We start from the raw sequence: 17,802 nt of genomic DNA, 5'->3' as shown, positions 1-17,802 counted from the left end.
TTTCTACCCACACACACGTAGGCAACTCTAAAGGCAATGTGTTACAAAAAGGACCAAAATAAACAGCAGCAGCAACAATTCCCGACTCCCAAACCTAAAGAGGGAGGAGAGTTTTTTGGGAAAGGGTCTGATGAGAGGAGGAGGGAAGAAGGACAACAAGTGGGCTCTGATCAAAGACTATTACATATGTATGAAACTGTAAAAGAATACAGAAACAGCCTCTAGGAGCATCTTTTAAAGATATTTTTATTTCTTTGGTTTTTATTTTAAAAGAAGTTTGAAAAACAGTAGAAATGAAGTTTCTTTGAGAGTGTCTAACTTTAGGCCCACTAAAGGCAATCATTACTATACCTAGAAGTATTTTTTTTATTTTTTTGAGAAATGGCCTAGCATAGCCATTGAGGATGACCTTAAATGCCTGATCCTCCAGCTTCTACCTTCTGACAGCTGGAATTACAGGCATGCATCAGTGTGTTTATGTGTTCTTGTTCTGGTGACTGAACTCAGGCATCATGCAAGTGAGGCAAGTACTCTACCAACTGAAGTATGTACACAGCCCTCGGCAATTTTTTCTTTTTTTTACTTTTGAGAGTTGCCTTTTTTAAAAAAAACTTTATGTGTATGGTGTTTTGCTTGCATGTCTGTGTATGCAAAACCAGAAGAGAATGTCAGATCCCTTGGGACCAGAATTACAAATAGTTGTTAGCTTCTTACATTAGCTGCCATAGGGTACTGGAAGTTGAACATAGCTTCCCTGGAACAGCAGCTGGGGCTATAACCACCGAGTCACCTCCCCAGCCCATCAATAATCTATCTATCTGTCTGTCTGTCTTTCTCATCTTTCTTGCTCTGACTCCATTTCTTCCTTAGATGTACCTACTTCTTAGATCTGCCTCTCAAGTGTTGAGATAAAAGGTGCGTACTACCACAGCTTGCAGTAACATTTCATAATTTAAAAAAATGTACTAATTGAAAAGAACGATGGATCTACATGAGATTAGAAATATATTGTTAAAAACACTAAAAGAAGGCCGGGCAGTGGTGGTGCACGCCTTTAATCCCAGCACTTGGGAGGCAGAGGCAGGTGGATTTCTGAGTTCAAGGCCAGTCTGGTGTACAGAGTGAGTTCCAGGACAGCCAGGGCTATACAGAGAAACCCTGTCTCCAAACAAACAAACAAGCAAAAAAACAACAAACAAACAAACAAAACTAAAAGAAAAATATTAAAACATTTACAGTGACTACTCATAGCTAGTAATATTTTGTGGGAGAAATGGACCATGCCACCACAAAGAAGAACTAGTAAGGTTGAGTGAGCTCAAACCCTGTGAGTCTCAAGATTGAGAACAGTAGTAGGGCCTACTATAACTCTACCTGCTCTGGGACATATAGCCATGATAACTCACTGAGAGGACCATAGCACTCAATCATGTAGCATAAAAACCTGGAGTTCTCCATGCTAATGAGATATCTATATAGTGTTCAGCCAATGAGCATTTCTTCTCGAAAAAGGTATTTAACCCCTGGTTTGTCCTGATTAAGCAGTCTGAACAAGTAAACAGTCTCAGGGGAGGCCTCCATCATAAAGAGTCATGCTAAATGTCCAAGAGAAGGCCTCTCTTCCAGCCCCTCCACATTCTCGGCACTCACTCACTTGGAACCAAACAGGTTCAGCCTGGTACCAGGATCTGCTCTCCTCTTCCTATTTGGCGCTGATGCCAGTGGCCCCACAGGAGGCTGGGAACTACAACTGTCCCAGACTCTAACCTTTTCCCTCCAGACTGAGGAACCCCTTTACTCACTGTGTTCTTTCTGCCTCCCACTCACTGAGTGGTGAGCCGGCAGTGCTCCAGGCACCCCAGAGCCGAGGTGAACATGTAGCTCAGCAATGTTTGGTAGCTCTTTCTTCTTTTAAATGAGCATACACCAAACTAAGAACACAACTTTAGCCAGGTGGTAGAGGCAGGTGAATCGCTGTGAATTTGAAGCTAGCCTGGTCTACAGAGAAACCCCCCCGTCTTAAAAAGCCAAACCAACCAACCAACCAACCAACCAAAAACAACAACAAAAAAATCCCCCAAAACAAACAAACAAAAACCAAAACCAAACCAAATAAACAAAAAAATCTTCAGAGATTTTAAATAAGTTTCTGGAATTAATTAATGACCAGGGAAACAAATGGCTTATTTCCTTACTACTAGCTCAATTATCCAGTCTATTCTGAGCATTTTCTTTTCATCAAAGCAAAATTACTTCATGCAATATATTTTGAGATTGTTTCTAAATGACAACAGGAAAATACTTTGTTAACATTCAAAAATAAAAAAAGCCCGACTTATTATAATCTTATGTGTAGAACTGCACACATGCGTACACTGTGTGCCTGATCCACACTGAACCACAAGAGGGCACTGGGCAGTAGGGTTGAAGATGGTTGTGATGCAATATATAGGTGCTGGGAAAAGAAGCTAGGTCATCTGCAAGTGCTCTTAACCACTAAGCTATGTCTCCAGATCCATAGTTAGAAATTGTAAATTTATCAATATGTACATTTCAAGAAATAAAAAGGAAAAAAAAATCAAGGTTTTAGTTGTAATAGTATTAGACTTCTGCATATTTCAACTGGCGCTACAAATGAGACATATAAATAAAATTACACTTATTTAAATATCCTTAGGCACAAATTCTAGCTGTGTGTCATAACTGGGCTATACACTATCAACTAACAAATATTACCCATTTATGATCTTTGAGGAATTGACTGCTTCTTGATCACACTGTGAACCCTAAGATTGTAAAGTAGAAAAACCTTGTTGTGGTGTGGCTCAGCCCTAGCACACCATACCTTTAATCTGAGAGCAAAATAAAATTAACCCTAGATCAAGAGGGAGCAAGCAAGCAGCTGACATGAAGTGACAGGGAGAAGCAAACAGTAAGAGGGTCTTTGGGTACAAGATACTTAAGACACTGGTGAAGTAGGAACGTCACCTGGGTACTTTCTCTGCTTCTAAGCTGAGCTAGCAGGCTTTCACCCTAGCATCTGGCAGCTCTTGAATGTTCTATTAAGAGCATATGTTGAGGATATCCACACATATTAGTAGTTTTATTTAGCTCTTTACACATTTGCTTTTTATTTATATGTTCTAATCTTAATTTCATGAAACAATTGAAAATTTTATATTTATGTTGGACAGATTTAAATTTTTTCCCTCTTTTTGTAATAAAACTGTATTTGCTAAAAATTTTCTAAGCCATGTGCTTTTAGAAGATTTAGTCAGGTAGTGATGGGTCATGCCTTTAATCTCAGCATTTAGGAGGCAGAGTCGGATCTCTGTGAGTTCCAGGCCAGCCTGGTCCACAAAGTGAATTCTGCGGGCCAGCCAGGGCTATAGAGAAAAACAACGTTTTAAAAAGCAAAACCAAAACCAACCAACCAACCAAAATTTGATTGTTAGGTGTTTGAGGAAATCACTTTAGAACGCTTAAAAGCTCAGTAAGATTCTTACCTCTGACACAGACTAGGGTTCTCTGCGGAAACTAGTTCATGTTTTAAAGTTTGATCAGAGACATCCTTCCCATTAAGGAATGACAAATTTTAAGTAGGTGTTTTTTGTTTTTTGATTTTGGTTTTAAAGCCTCACCATAAGTGGAGCTGGAGTGTGCTTACCATTGAACCAGAGCTCTCTCTTCCGGACCTTGAGTTTATGAAAGAGATATTAGACAGCCTATATCTTCAAGGGACTTAATGAGACTTTAGATTAGAAGTGACCATCAATGAGAAAACTTCATTTTTTTTTTTTTACTTTTATAAAAACTATTAAAATAGAGCAATGTTTTACTTTTATTTTCTATCCTGTGTTTTCTACTCAGTTTCATATGATCAGAGATCCAGAATTATCAATTAATGTTCATGTTTATGTTATGTTTACTACCCTGGCTCAGAATTGAAAGTTGTATACTGTTAGACTCATCCTCCCCCTTCTCACTGTCTTTAAGAGCTTTAGTTTAGAGCACCCTTTGTCTTTTAACAGAAATGAAATAACAGTGCTGCAGTTTCTTACAAATGTTTTTATTTTGTGCTTTTTAGAAAAAAATCTATGTGTACACATGAGTAAAGGTATGTTTTGTAACTACTGGTTGAAGAACAACACGCACACATAAAGCAAGAACTAATTAAGAATAAGTTATTATTTTAGAAAGATAATAATTTATGTAACATATTAAATTAGTTTATACAGTTATTATTTTTATAAACCCTTTTTCCTATAGAAGCTCTTACTTACTTTGGAAGGAGAACCGTCAGTAATTTTCACCAACTGCCAAAGAATTGAGTAATGGGAACACTGCAGTGCTTGTACGACTATCTGTATCAAATGGAAAACAAAATTTTAATGAAAAAGTTTAAATAAGAGACAATTTGTTTGCACAGTACTAGTTAAAAGAAATTTATGAAACTATTTTGTCTAAATTTAAATAAGATATTCTACTTACTTCAAAGCAAGATATAATACTTGTATAAAATTTGTATAAACAAAGCTTTATGCTTAATGAACTAAAGTAAAGTAAAGTCAGTTTGGTAGCCACCACCCATGCCATCAAAGCATTATGTGTCTGTGCCGGCATCGTCTGCTTCTTCTTCTAAACTGAATAGTGATCCTGACTTACACATTAGCCACTATATTTCTATTATCTAGCATGCATCCTCCAACTTTACTATGAACAGTTATGAGCAATACATTAAAAAATAATGTTATATGTATTACTTTGAGTTTGTTTTCATTTATCATTCATGTTTAAAATTTATGCATAGTGCATATGCCTATATAGTTAAATTTTAGTAAATTATTTAGAATATACCCCTAACTATTCTATTGATGATAAATTTTTACATCTTTGAGTTTTAGATCATTATGGATAATTAGTATTAACCATTTGATATACACCTCTTCATATACTGTGCACATGTTTTTCTAGGGGATAGGTTTTCAGAAATTTTAGTGTTCAGGACCACTTTTAAAAATTACTAAGAAGTGCAGGCATGGGGATCCATGTTTCTATCTAGCATGTAGGGTTCCAGAACAATGTGGACTGTATGGTAAGTTCTAAGCCAGAATGAACTACATAGTGATTTTGTTATCAATCAACTAACCAATAAAGCAGCCTATTCCTACTTTAATCTACCTTTCTCTTTTCTTCCTTCCTTCCTTTTAAATATCCATATCTGAATTCCTCTTGTTTCATGAAATAACCTCCTCAAGTTTTTGGTCCCTATTCTCTATAGAGAGTAAAATTCAAGGAAGTAAAACCAATCAAGCATCATAACATAAAAGTTAATTTGGGGCAGACCCTCACCATTGCCTGAACATTAAACACAGCCTTACACATGAGTCACACCTCCAGCACGGAACAGGTCTTTCATTACATTTTAGTTTAAATATGTAGTATGCATTTATTGCAATGAAGTGTATATAATATTATTCCATTACTTTACCCAACAAATTTATCTGGTGTTTGTACTAAAGCACAATAAACTACAATACCTTACAAAATAAATTACATGTAGATACTAAGTTCAACAACAACAACAACAACAGCAAATCAACATATCAAATATATATCTATCAACCTTGGAGTCTTGAGATACTTTTGAATAAATTCTAATTTACTATCAAGTACACAGATGAGATGGTTTTAGTGGAATGAAAAGACAAGATTTACAAACTTTCCTTTAAGTAAGCTACTGTGCTGCTTAGTGCAATGGAGCTGGTTGAACCCACAAAACCCTAGGATGGATCCAATAAAAAGGCCCAGGTGTGGATACTTCAATTCCACTTAGAAAGGGGAACAAAATAATCACAGAAGGCAGAAAGAAGGAGGGATCTGGGTAGGAGAGGGGAGGTGGAGAGTTAAAGGGGTCAGGTGTGGGGGGAGACAGGAGAAAAGCCCAGAGGGCCAGGAGAATGGAAATATGCAGCTGCCACAGTGGGAAGCAAAGGGAACCTCTAGAAAGTCCCAGAGACCTGGGATGTGAGAGGCTCCCAGGACTCAATGGGGATGACCTTAGCTGAAATGCCCAACAGCGGGAAGATGGAACCTGAAGAGACCACTTCTAATAGATAAACACGGCCTCCAGTTGAGGCATGGGGCCATCTACCCATCTTCAAAATTTCTGACTCAGAATTTTTCCTGCCTAAAGGAAAAGCAGGGACAAAATTAAAGCAGAAACTGAAGAAAGGCCATCTAGTGACTGGTCCTACTTGGGATCCATCCCATGTCAGGAGTCTAGCATGGCTGTCCTATGAGAGGCTCTACCAGCAGCTGACTGAGACGGAGGCAGATACAGCCAACTAATGGACTGAGACCCATATGGAAGAGTTAGGGGAAAGACAGAAGGAGCTGAAGGGGATTGCAATCCCATAGGAAGAACAACATTATCAACTAACTCGGATCCCCAGGAGCTCCCAGAGACTAAGCCACCAACCAAAGGGCAAACATGGGGTGGTTTATGGGTAGCCCCCGGCACATATGTAGCAGAAGACTGCCTTTTCTGGTCTTGGTGGGAGAGGATACCCTTAATCCTGTAGAAACTTGATGCCCAAGGGACAGGGTATCCTGGTAGGGGTGAAGAACTCAGGGAGGGAGGAAGAAGAAAGGGGATAATATTTGGAATTAAATAAATAATATGTATGTATAAAAAGAAGCCTGCTTCCAAAAAAAAACAAAAACAAACCCTCTTTAAATCGAAACATGAATTGTTAAATTATTATAAAACAGATATTCAGATCAATAGTAATTAATAGAAAGTGAAGATATAGAAAGTAAATAATGTTCAAAATTGCTTAATTTTGTTTATATCACTTATTCTAATATATACAAACATAAATTCCTTCCCAATTTCTCTTCTCTAGACTCATTACACGAGCGGTTCCTCAAGTACTTAGTTTCCTAGACGCTTCTTGGTGGTGGGTGTGTGGAAAGCCTGACATTTAGTCACGATTTCAAAGTGTTTTTCATTTTAATGTACTACATATTCATATCTGCACAGGTTTACTCCCCCCCAGATTTATTTATTACCACTTTTAATTAATTAATTTATTTTTACTTATTCACCCTACATCTCGTTTACTGCTCCCTCCTGGTCACCCCTCCCATAATCCTTCCACCATCCTCTATGCCCATCTCCTCTGAGTGTTTGGGGGACCCTCTGGGTATCCCCCCACCCTGACTCTTCAAGTCTCTGTGAGGCTAGGCACTTCCTCTCCCACTGAGGCCAGACAAGGCAGCCCAGCTAGAAGAACTTATCCCACGTACAGGCAACACAAGTTTACTTTTTAAAGGATTTTATTATATTATTTTAGAATATAAAGCTAGCTGTCATTGACTGGGAAATGTTTTGCTTTATCACTGGCATATTTATATAACAATATAGCTGATTGGATGTCAAAAGGAATTCAGAACTTTTCCACCTAGCTAAATAGTCATTTTTGTATTTCATCTCCCATAAAAAATATTATCTCTAACTTGCCTAGAGGCCATTTATCCTGTAATATCATGTCTATGGAGCATAGATGAAGTAGGACCAGCAGTAAAAAACTAAACAGGCCAAAGAGATTTTTTTTCTATGTCCCCTAACTTTGTTAACACTGTCTTGCTGGAAAGACCACTGTTGTGGTAAATAACAAGTATCAAAGATTTTCCTTCAGTTCTCTTCTTTGTTCTCATATTTGCTCTTCCTGGGAAGAAAACACTAAACCACCAATCAGAGTACACACGGAGGGATCCATGGCTCCAGCTGGATATGTAGCAGAGGATGGCCTTATCTGGCATCACCCTTGGTCCTGTGAAGGCTCGATGCCCGAATATAGGTGAATGCTAGGGTAGTTAGGCAGGAGTGGGTGGGTGGATGGGGGAGTACCCTCATAAAAGCAGGGGAGAGGGGGGATCAGATAGGGAGTTTGCTGAGGGGAAACCGGGGGGGGGGATAACATTTGAAATGTAAATAACCAAATTAAAAAAAATGGTCAGGAAAAGCACAAACATACAAAAGTGATTTTTAAAAAATTAGCAATTCCAGTGCTGGAGAAGTGGCTCAGCATCTAAGAGCATTGGCTGCACTTCTAGAGGTCCTGAGTTCAAGTCCCAGCACCCACACTGTTGTTTGCAACCATCTGTAATGTGATCTGATGCCCTTTTGGCATGCAAGGGCACTCACAGATAGAGCACAGAAAAACATACAATAAATAAATTTAAAAAAAAAAATCAAACAAAAACTGAGCAATTCAGTGGAGTGGAACAATACTTAAAGTTCTATAGGTCACAGAGGAGTAAGAGAAGTATGTAATGCAGTGGGACATTCACACAATGGACAGATAGTATAAGTATAAATAGACAATCAGAAGTATGGAATACTCCAGTACAAAATTCTAGTCAATAAAAGGTTTAACTCTAGTTATTATATAGTTAAGACTTCCCAAAGAATGAACTAGAAATCAGATTAGTGCACAATTAATCTATGATATGATGAGATATTACTTTCAAACTTCTAAGTTTCAAGTGTCAAAAAAAGGTGAAAAAAATCAATAAAAAAATCCAGTGCAAATACATTAACTTTGAAATCTCTCTATATACACTACTATCAAAAAGAAGGTTTGGTATACAGTGGGAAGAATATGGGACTAGGAGTGCACATTATATGACGTTAGGTCTAATATTAAAGCATTCAAATGTACCACTAACTTCTCCACAAACACAATAAAAGCCACATCTAAAGTATATTCTTCCTTCCTATTTTAGTGGTTTTCTCAAAAGACTCAATAAACAAGTTCTGCTAATAATCTTGAAACAAAGAAACAGGCAGATATCACTTCATTCCTGTGTAATTTCTAGTTTGTGTATCAGTTTGAAAAGTTTACAGAAAAACAAAAAAACAAAAAAAGGGTAAAGAATGAGAAAAGGGAACCATATAAACAATTTGATATATAAATTTATAAAGGACATAGTCTAGTATCCACTTGGACAATACTCAAGTACTATACCATAGTAGCCACTAAAATACCAAAACAAAAGGTTAGCAAGTATTATCTAAATTCTTGGGGCTTTGGAAATAGTTATTTACTAATATCTCAGTTTTCTGCAAGAAAGAAGAGCTTAAACATAAATTCCAATCAAATAAAAAGTCAAATATGCATCAACACTAGACACAATAATTGGTCTAACCAAGTATACACACTCAGGGCTGGAGCTGTAGCTCAGAGGTTAAGAGCACTGACTGCTCTTCCAGAGGTCCTGAGTTCAAATCCCAGCAACCACATGGGGTTCATACCCATCTATAATGTAATATGGTGCCCTCTTCTGGTGTGCTCACATAATGTAGACAGGATACTGCATACAGAGTAAATAAATAATCTTTAATTAAGTATACATACTCAGGGTTGAGTGTTAAGATGCAAAAAGAGATGCTCACAACTTAAGCAAGAGAAGCTAACGCTAGGAAGGAAAAAAAAAAAAAAGGCAAGCAAGCACCCCCCCCCAATCCAACTTTCAGAGAAGCAACCATTTACTGTAAGCCTGTTTTTATTATAGTTTCAATTTATTTTTATCTTTAGTGATAAGATTTAGTGATTTTTATCTTTAGTATATGCTAAGAACATGCAGTACCAGGGATCTGAAAAAAAATACAGAAACTATTCTTGAAATAATGTAAAAACAGGAAAAGGAATGGAAATTTGAAAGTAAGCTTTGTTGGTAAAGGGCAAACAGGTTTCCCCAGCATTTAAGTATAGTCATAAACAGTGTGAATAAGCAGAAGCTAGATCACAAATAACTTTACAAGTAGGTGAACATACATCCTGTCCATTCTTAGGTCTCAGGTTTGTTCCACAGTAATTAATAGTAACCTTTTTATTTTCAGAAGTTTTCCTTTGGGCAATATAATGATTATCTTACTATTAGCTGGAAAATCTGAAAGCTATCTAAAAGTGTTAGGAAACACAAGAAGTCATTTGGTAGAAAAGTCACATTATTATATGTTACTTATAAAAATCACAAGCTAATAACAAAGGTAAATAGCTAAATTGTTGACTAGCTTTTTAAAAACACATTTTTATTTTATGGATATGAGTGTTTGTCTACATGTATACCATGAATGAAAACCACAGGCATGCTGGGTGAGTGACATTGGAAACTAGAAATAACAATCAGGTCCTCTGGAACTGAAGCTACAGATGGCACTGTGGAGGTACTGACACTGAACTCAGATCCTCTGCCAGAGCATGTCAACTGCTGCAATCATCTTTCCACCCTTGTGTGTGTGTGTGTGTGTGTGTGTGTATATATATATATATATATATATATATATATATATATATATATATATTTTAAATGAGTAATGAGTACACTGTCACTGTCTTCAGACACACCAGAAGAGGGCGCTATGGATGACTGTGAACCACTATGTGGTTGCTGGGAATTGAACTCAGGAGCTCTTGACAAATAGTCAATGCTCTTAGCCACTGAGCCATCTCTCCAGACTACTTGTTCATTAGGTTTTTTTCATGATCCAGGTTTCATTTATTTATTGGCAGTCTTGAGACCTTATAGAGACTGGGCAATCACTATTCCTGTGCTATAATCTCAGGTCTTGGCTTTTTTTGTTTGTTTTGGAGATATGGTTTCATGTAGCTGAGGCTTTGATTCTCCTGTTTCTACATACTCCCCAAGTGCTTGAATACAGGCATACAGTACCATGTCAGACTTTGTTAGCTTTTTAAATGAAAATATGGCACTTTAAAAAATAGTAACAATGTTAAAGTCATCAAAACAAACCACTGAATAGATTCCTAGTTTAAGGACCACTAAAATGGTATTAATAACTCTGCATCTACCTTAAGCATTTTCCCTATAGTTTACATGCTGGTCAACCAGTCTATTATAATTCATGTATGTTATGCCCTTGCTCTGAAAAAGCAGTTGTTTTTGATTTTTAAATCACAAACCCCTAAGATGACATGTGCTTTTGCTGTTTATAAGATTTTTATAACTGGTGCTCCACTACATGTCTTCTGAGAGACATTCTTCACAGTAGTCATGTCCTATAGGTTTTTTTTTTTTTTTTTTTTTTTTTTTGTTTTCGAGACAGGGTTTCTCTGTGTAGCCCTGGCTGTCCTGGAACTCACTCTGTAGACCAGGCTGGCCTTGAACTCAGAAATCTGCCTTCCTCCGACTGCTGGGATTAAAGGTGAGCGCCACCACTCCCCGGCTTACCCAATAGGATTCTTAAATATAACTATTTATGTTTCACCAAATATTAAGAAAACAAAGTAATTTATTTTCATAAATTTTATTTCATGTGTATGGGTACTTTCCTTGCATGTATGTCTATACACTGATGGAGAGAGTGTCTGATCTCATGGAACTAGAAGTATAAAGCCTGTGAATAGTCATATGCTTATTGGGAAGTGAACCGGTTCCCTCTGGAAGAGCAGTCAGTGATCCTAACCACTCAGCCTATTCTCCAGCCTTCAATGACATTTATTTTAAACTTTAATTTTTGGCAGTCATTATGTAACCTGGAGCTCTGGGCTAATACTCTGACCAACAAGACTGTCCAATGGTTTTTGTTTTTGAGTTTTTCACCATTCCAGATTTCATTTGCCCCCCTTTAAAAAGGTGGGGGGGGGGTCTCCTCATGCAGTCAGTCTGGAATCAGCATTAAAAAAAAAAAAAAAAAACCAACCAGAAATTATAGTCATGTGTGTGATAGGCAAGTTCTTTCTCTACAACTGAGCTATGTATTCCTACCCTCAATTCTCTTTGTATTCTTCATCTTGAGTCAGGGTCTCAGCATTGCCCAGGCTTACCATTTATAGCCAAGGCTAGTCCTCAATTTGTTATCCTCTTATATCAGTCACCTTAGCAGCTGAGATTATATGCCTGTGAAACTACACAGGCTTCTGAGAAATCTTAGTTAACCCAAACTCTCAGTTTTTGGCTGAACCACAACTCATATTTATTTAATAAGTTTACTGTAACTGGTTTGATTTTAAGTTGATAATTTGATCTTGACACAGGCACCTTGCTATGTTGTTTAGGTTGTCTCCAACCTGGTTCGAGTGATCCTCCAGCTTTAGCTTTCTAAGTAGCTGAGAATACAGGCATGCATCATGTCTGATCTGCTAATTGTTTTACAAGGTGTGCAGAAGTATGATTATGGTTCTTTTGCTCTGCGTCTCGATATCCAACTGTGTTTTAGCACAATTAGGCAAATGCTTATCCTTAGACCTAGAAGGAACTGCTTTTCTGTCATAAAGTCAATGAAGAAGTAGGCATGATAATACTTGCCTATACTTGCAGCAATTGGTAGGCCACAGCAGGAAGTTTTCCATGAGTTTGCGGCTAGGCTAGAAATAGACTACATCTGTTTCAAAATGAACAAAAAACCCAAAAACCCAAAAGGAAAAAACCCAAAATCCCCCAAAGAAACAAAAGAACCCAAACATACAAACACAAAAATCAAACAAACAAACAAAAATTGAAACTATGACTTAAAAGTTTTTGGTATGGCCAGGTGTGAGGAAAAAAATCAGAAATATGTATCTGAAATAAGTTCTAACTCAGTAAGTGCGCAGTCTTCTTGGGAAGTATGATTCTTAACAACATATACAATAAGCCAAATCTATCCAAAATTAATAACCTGACTTAAATTAAACTCACCCCCTATATTATGTTCAGTCTGAATAATGTGGTGATTTCCAGTTCATGATGACGGGTTAAGTACCAGCATCTAATCTCTCCCCACAGTTCCTATTGAAACAGCCCAAAAGATATTTGGGGAAAAAAAGATCAATACAAAAAGAAATTTTATAGAGCAAACATCAGAGGGCATGAGGTGAGGGAAAGAAGGCATGGGAAGAGTGGAAGCATAGCCTGGGCTACCATATACTATAGCATATTAATTGGAAAAATGAAAAGCAAATGAAAGTAATTTGAAAGCTTGATTTTAGTATGTGTGCTGTATCTATGTGGCCTTAGACACATTACTTCCCATGTTTCAGTTTTATTAGTAGTATATAAATAAATATATAAATTATATGTATCTCATACACCTTAAAACATACAAATATAAGTAAAGGCTTAAAATAACACTCAGTTTATTGTAAATATGTTTTCTCCTTTTGTCTATCTCTTTTTCTCTCTTCCTTCCTTCCTTCCTTCCTTCCTTCCTTCCTTCCTTCCTTCCTTCCTTCCTTCCTTCCTTCCTTCCTGGTATTAACTTTATAATACCACTATATTAGGTCAATATAAGGTCTCACTTAGTAGTCCTGGTTGGTCTGGAACTCACTTTGTAGATCAGGCTAGCCTCAAACTCACAGATATCTGCCTGCCTCAGCCTCTCAAGTTATAATTAAGTTCGAATGATGCTTAGAGAGGCCCCATATTAGTAACATATAATTCCGTGTATTTGTTTTAGATAGAGCTCAAGCCATCTAGAACTTATGTAGACTGGGCTAGCTGAGAATTAACGTAAGAACTATGGTTAAAGGTATGTTGGCCGCACCTGGCCTCAATTGTTTTTTAAATTTTGCTTGACAGTAAATAATACTAGAAATGATCTTTATTGATTTTCAAACTTTTAAGGTCTTTTGGAGCTATGAAAATTATATATTAATATATTTTATTTTAAAATATATTTTATTTTTTCTCAGATGCTATGTATTTATTTTGTGTATGTATCTGGGTGTGCACATGCCATGGCATACATGTGGAGGTCAGGGGGCATCCTGCAGAGTCAGTTCTCTCCCTCCTCTAGGAGAGTCTAGAAATCATACTTAGGTTGTCAGGCTTGCTGCGTGAGCCATCTCACTGGCTAATAAAGTCAATACCAGTAAGAAATAGGCACAAGGCAATAAATAAAAAGGGATAACTGTGAATATTTTTTGCTTTTACTTTATAAGAAATTGCATGAGGAGATAAAATAATTTAGAACATCTGGTTTCTTTACAGTAAATATTAGCTGTTTTATAGCATTAACATACTTTAAAATACTACTTATTGTTAAGAATAACATAGGTGGCTTAAGTATATAAGTGCTCAAAAAGTATTAAACACACATAGAAGCTTCTTTGAAAAGAGCACAAGAACTTACAAATCTGCAAAAATACAAGAAACAAGTACCAATAATGATGAAATATAAAGTAATAGTGTATGGATACTAAAATAAAAAATATTCTGAAATAAAAAAATGAGTAAATGAATTAAGAGACAGTTTTTCCTTATGCTAGGGTATCAAACAAATACAAAATGAAAGTTAAGTGATTATTTTAGAAACTGTTTTATGATCATGAAAGCAGATTTAGACAAGATTATATAAATAATATAAAACTATGTCAAACTTTGCAAAGAGAAAGCATTATTTCTATACTTTTAAAGAACTTTTTGAAAGCTTATGAATTACAAAGGACAATGCAACTATATAGGGAAAATTTGGTAGATTCCATCTCAACCAAGTGATCTAATATCACTAATAGTGAACAAATTGAGATTATGTTTCTTTTTGATCTTCTTCCTCTTCTATTAGCACATGTAATAATGCTACAAAATACTTTGTTCATATTCAGTACCAATGAGCCTCTTGACGTAATACACTGAGGATAGAATATCACCTAATATTCATTCCTGCAAAAATGTGTAATCCAAATAGAAATATACCACAACCAGATAAAATTAATTGAGAATAGTTTATCAAACAACTAGTTGGTATTTTTCGGAAAACAGTGTCATAAAACACAAAGGCTTCGTATTTAAAGTGATAAGAAAGTTAGAGCATTTAACTACTATGTTATTCTGGATTGGGAGTAATTGACATAAATCATGTTTATATTACTTTTACATATATTTATGTATGTAGTAAATATAGAATGTAAAGAGCAAAAGTGTGAAAAAAATAGACATAAACGTAATGAAAGAAAGCATGTTTTCCTATAAGGGCATCTTTATAATATGACTAATTAGAATACCAAAAAATCTTAGAATAGGTAAATTTAAAATTTTTGGTCATCCATTTATCCTAAAGCTGTGACATCTAAAATATTACTGGCATTAGAAATGACAAATTACTACCAGGGAATCCCCTACTCTCAAACACCAAATTCTGCTACTCCTGAAGAGTACGACTGACGAGATGCTTAGCTAAATTGTTCACTATGGAAAACAAACTGTCAAGGATATGGTAAATATAGTCCTCCCAAACAGCTAGAGAATTAGTCTTTAGACACATCCAAAATACTGAACACAACTGACGGGTTAACATTAGCAAAAGTTTGGTAGTACTTGGAAGTCTTACTCAGAGAAAGAAATTTCAATGGAAATCTCTGGACTCTAGATAAAAGCAAAAGCTGGAATCTGAAAAGGGGAACTTAAACAATCATATAAAAATGAGTTGAGTAGTGTTTTCATTCAATTCTATGTATCCTAGGAGGTGTTTGTAAAAGCTGTATACATGAAGAAGAACACAATCTAGTAGTCATACTTTCAAACTTCATACATCTGGTTAAAAACTCAGAATAGGAATCTAAGAAAAGTCAAGACACATAAACAGAAGGAAAAAGAACACCTATGCGGTGGTAAAAGCAGAAAATAGGATCATGAAGACTGTCATGAGAGCAGTGGCTAAGACACTAATGATGGCATTGTGGATTAAAAATAAATGTTGACAGGTTTATAATCCCATTAAGCAGAAATGTGTTAGTTTTATTCTTTCCTTGAGGAAGAAAAGAAAAAACTAAAAGAATACCTTTACTACTTTTGTAAGAAACAGCTTGAAAATATGAGTGAGTTATATATTTAGGTCACTGAAAAGTGAGATGAAGGCAGAATAGAAAACTGAAGTATATTAATAAATGAAGTAAACAATTGGTTAAATACTTAGTCATTTGCCACAATTCAGTGAACACACTAACTTTATTCTGTAGTGGAAGAAAGATCTGAGTTCAGCTTCAACAAGTGTGAGAAGAAAATAGCTTCAAACTCCATTTTCCTGTCGATTCATAAAATGTGACACATTTCCCCCAGATTTTATCCTCTTTTCACAAATCAAAGACAAGTAACTAGTTAGGAACGCTGTGTTTATTAAAAGTAGGATCAAGAAAGTTTAAATCATTTTTATTTTTCACTTTTTGTAGTTTTAGGAATCAAATCCAAGGTATTATACATAGTAGGCAAGTGCTCTGACACTAAGTTACATACCTAAATCATGTTAGACAACTGAAAACAATTATTCTAATAAAGTATTGCTTTTTAAAAGCTTCTGTTTGGTTGGGGTTTATTTTTTATTTTATACATTAAAAACATTTAGTGATAGAGTCTTGACTGGTATCCCTGAACTCTTCAAAGTTGTTCAAAACACAGATGTCATCATACCTGTGCTTTGTGTCTTTTAATATAAAATTATCATTTCATTCTATCTCTTGAAATTCTAATCACCTTAATAATAATAAAGGTACCATGTAAATGTCCCTCTCAAATGGGAATGAACCAGATAATCCCTAAGCATGATCAATAAATATAAGGTTATGTCTCATGAAAATCTATAATATATAAAATAAGTCTTCTATTTCACATATAGAATTAAGATAATTACTTAAGTCTCAGATTACGCAAAAAAAAAAATCTTGTCCTTTTCACTCCAACTTGAATGTGAATACAAGAAGTTCTAATACCTACTATAGGCATTTAAACAATGGTTTTTACTACAAAATTAAGCCATGTTTAATGAGGGACCGCTGCCATCAGTATTTACAACAATGCCTACAACTGGTATGCAGAAATATATTACAGGAATTAATAGTTTTTCCAGCAATGTTTACCTTAACATTAATTTTAAAGATATACTGTTACTAGTTTATCTTTTCTTATATTAAAACATTTCAATATAAGACATACCTAATAGTTACAATCACTAGGACAATAACTGTCAAAGGAGCTAACTGCATTACAGATTATCACTTATTTTCTGCAACAGGCTTTGGAAAATCTTTGATTCCTAAGTATCACTTCCTAAATCACAGAAAGAATATTAAAAATTCCCTACCTGTTCTGGCATAGCTCCATGTTCAATTCCAGTCTTCAATAGTCTGTAGCAATTACCAAATAGATCCCATTTAGTGAGATCATGAGCACTAAAATAAACAAAAGTTTTAATTTTAATCTAGAATAAAAGACAATTTAAACTTGAGTTCAATTTTAGTAAGAGAATAACAGAGAAATATTTCATTTTCTTGTAGAAATGAAAAAGACCCATAAAGGAAACATTCAATGTGAAAAAGAAACAAAGAATGAAACAAGAGCTGATGGTAAAGAGCACCATTAAATAAATAAATAAATCATTAGTTGTTCATTTAATGTCATTTCCATTAAGATGGTTAGTCTAAATTCATAGTGCATACAAATGCGCCTTTACTACATTTGAAAGTATATTAAAAAAAACCCTTTAACAGTTTAAAAAATATAATTACATGTGTACATTTAAAAGAGAAATCTGCTGTCATCAAATGGACAGAATTAGGAGGATAGAAAACATGCAGTCATTTCTATGGCCTTCAGACTTCGGAAGGAGACCCTTGTCAGGACTCACTATGTAGTGCAGATGTAGCGTAGCCAGTACATGTTGCCTTGAGACTACATGGCCTGGCTCTGAAGGAAGAAATTTGAACTACACTATGAACTCAGTGTTTTTTGACTATGATTGTCAATTTTTATCATTAATGACAAGGTATGCTTTTTTGGTTTTGGTTGTTTTTTTGTTTT

At 35.5% G+C, this 17,802-nt stretch overlaps 1 protein-coding gene across 9 annotated transcripts in view; it reads right to left on the bottom strand.

Moving 5' to 3' along the window:
• Window positions 1-17,802, bottom strand: part of Stag1 (stromal antigen 1) — a 305,967-nt gene that overhangs the window by 40,921 nt on the left and 247,244 nt on the right. For all 9 annotated transcript variants that reach the window (XM_021207927.1, XM_029543705.1, XM_029543700.1 and 6 more), the window contains 2 exons: window positions 17,087-17,174; window positions 4,284-4,364 (listed from right to left, as the gene is read on the bottom strand). In XM_021207927.1, the coding sequence (XP_021063586.1) occupies window positions 4,284-4,364; window positions 17,087-17,174 (169 nt within the window). The remainder of the gene's footprint in view (window positions 1-4,283; window positions 4,365-17,086; window positions 17,175-17,802) is intronic.

The sequence above is a fragment of the Mus pahari genome, chromosome 10 (assembly GCF_900095145.1).
Source record: "Mus pahari chromosome 10, PAHARI_EIJ_v1.1, whole genome shotgun sequence".
Lineage (NCBI taxonomy): Eukaryota > Metazoa > Chordata > Mammalia > Rodentia > Muridae > Mus > Mus pahari.
The sequence above is the reverse complement of the archived record's forward strand: the minus strand, read 5'-3'. Positions and strand labels throughout refer to the sequence as shown.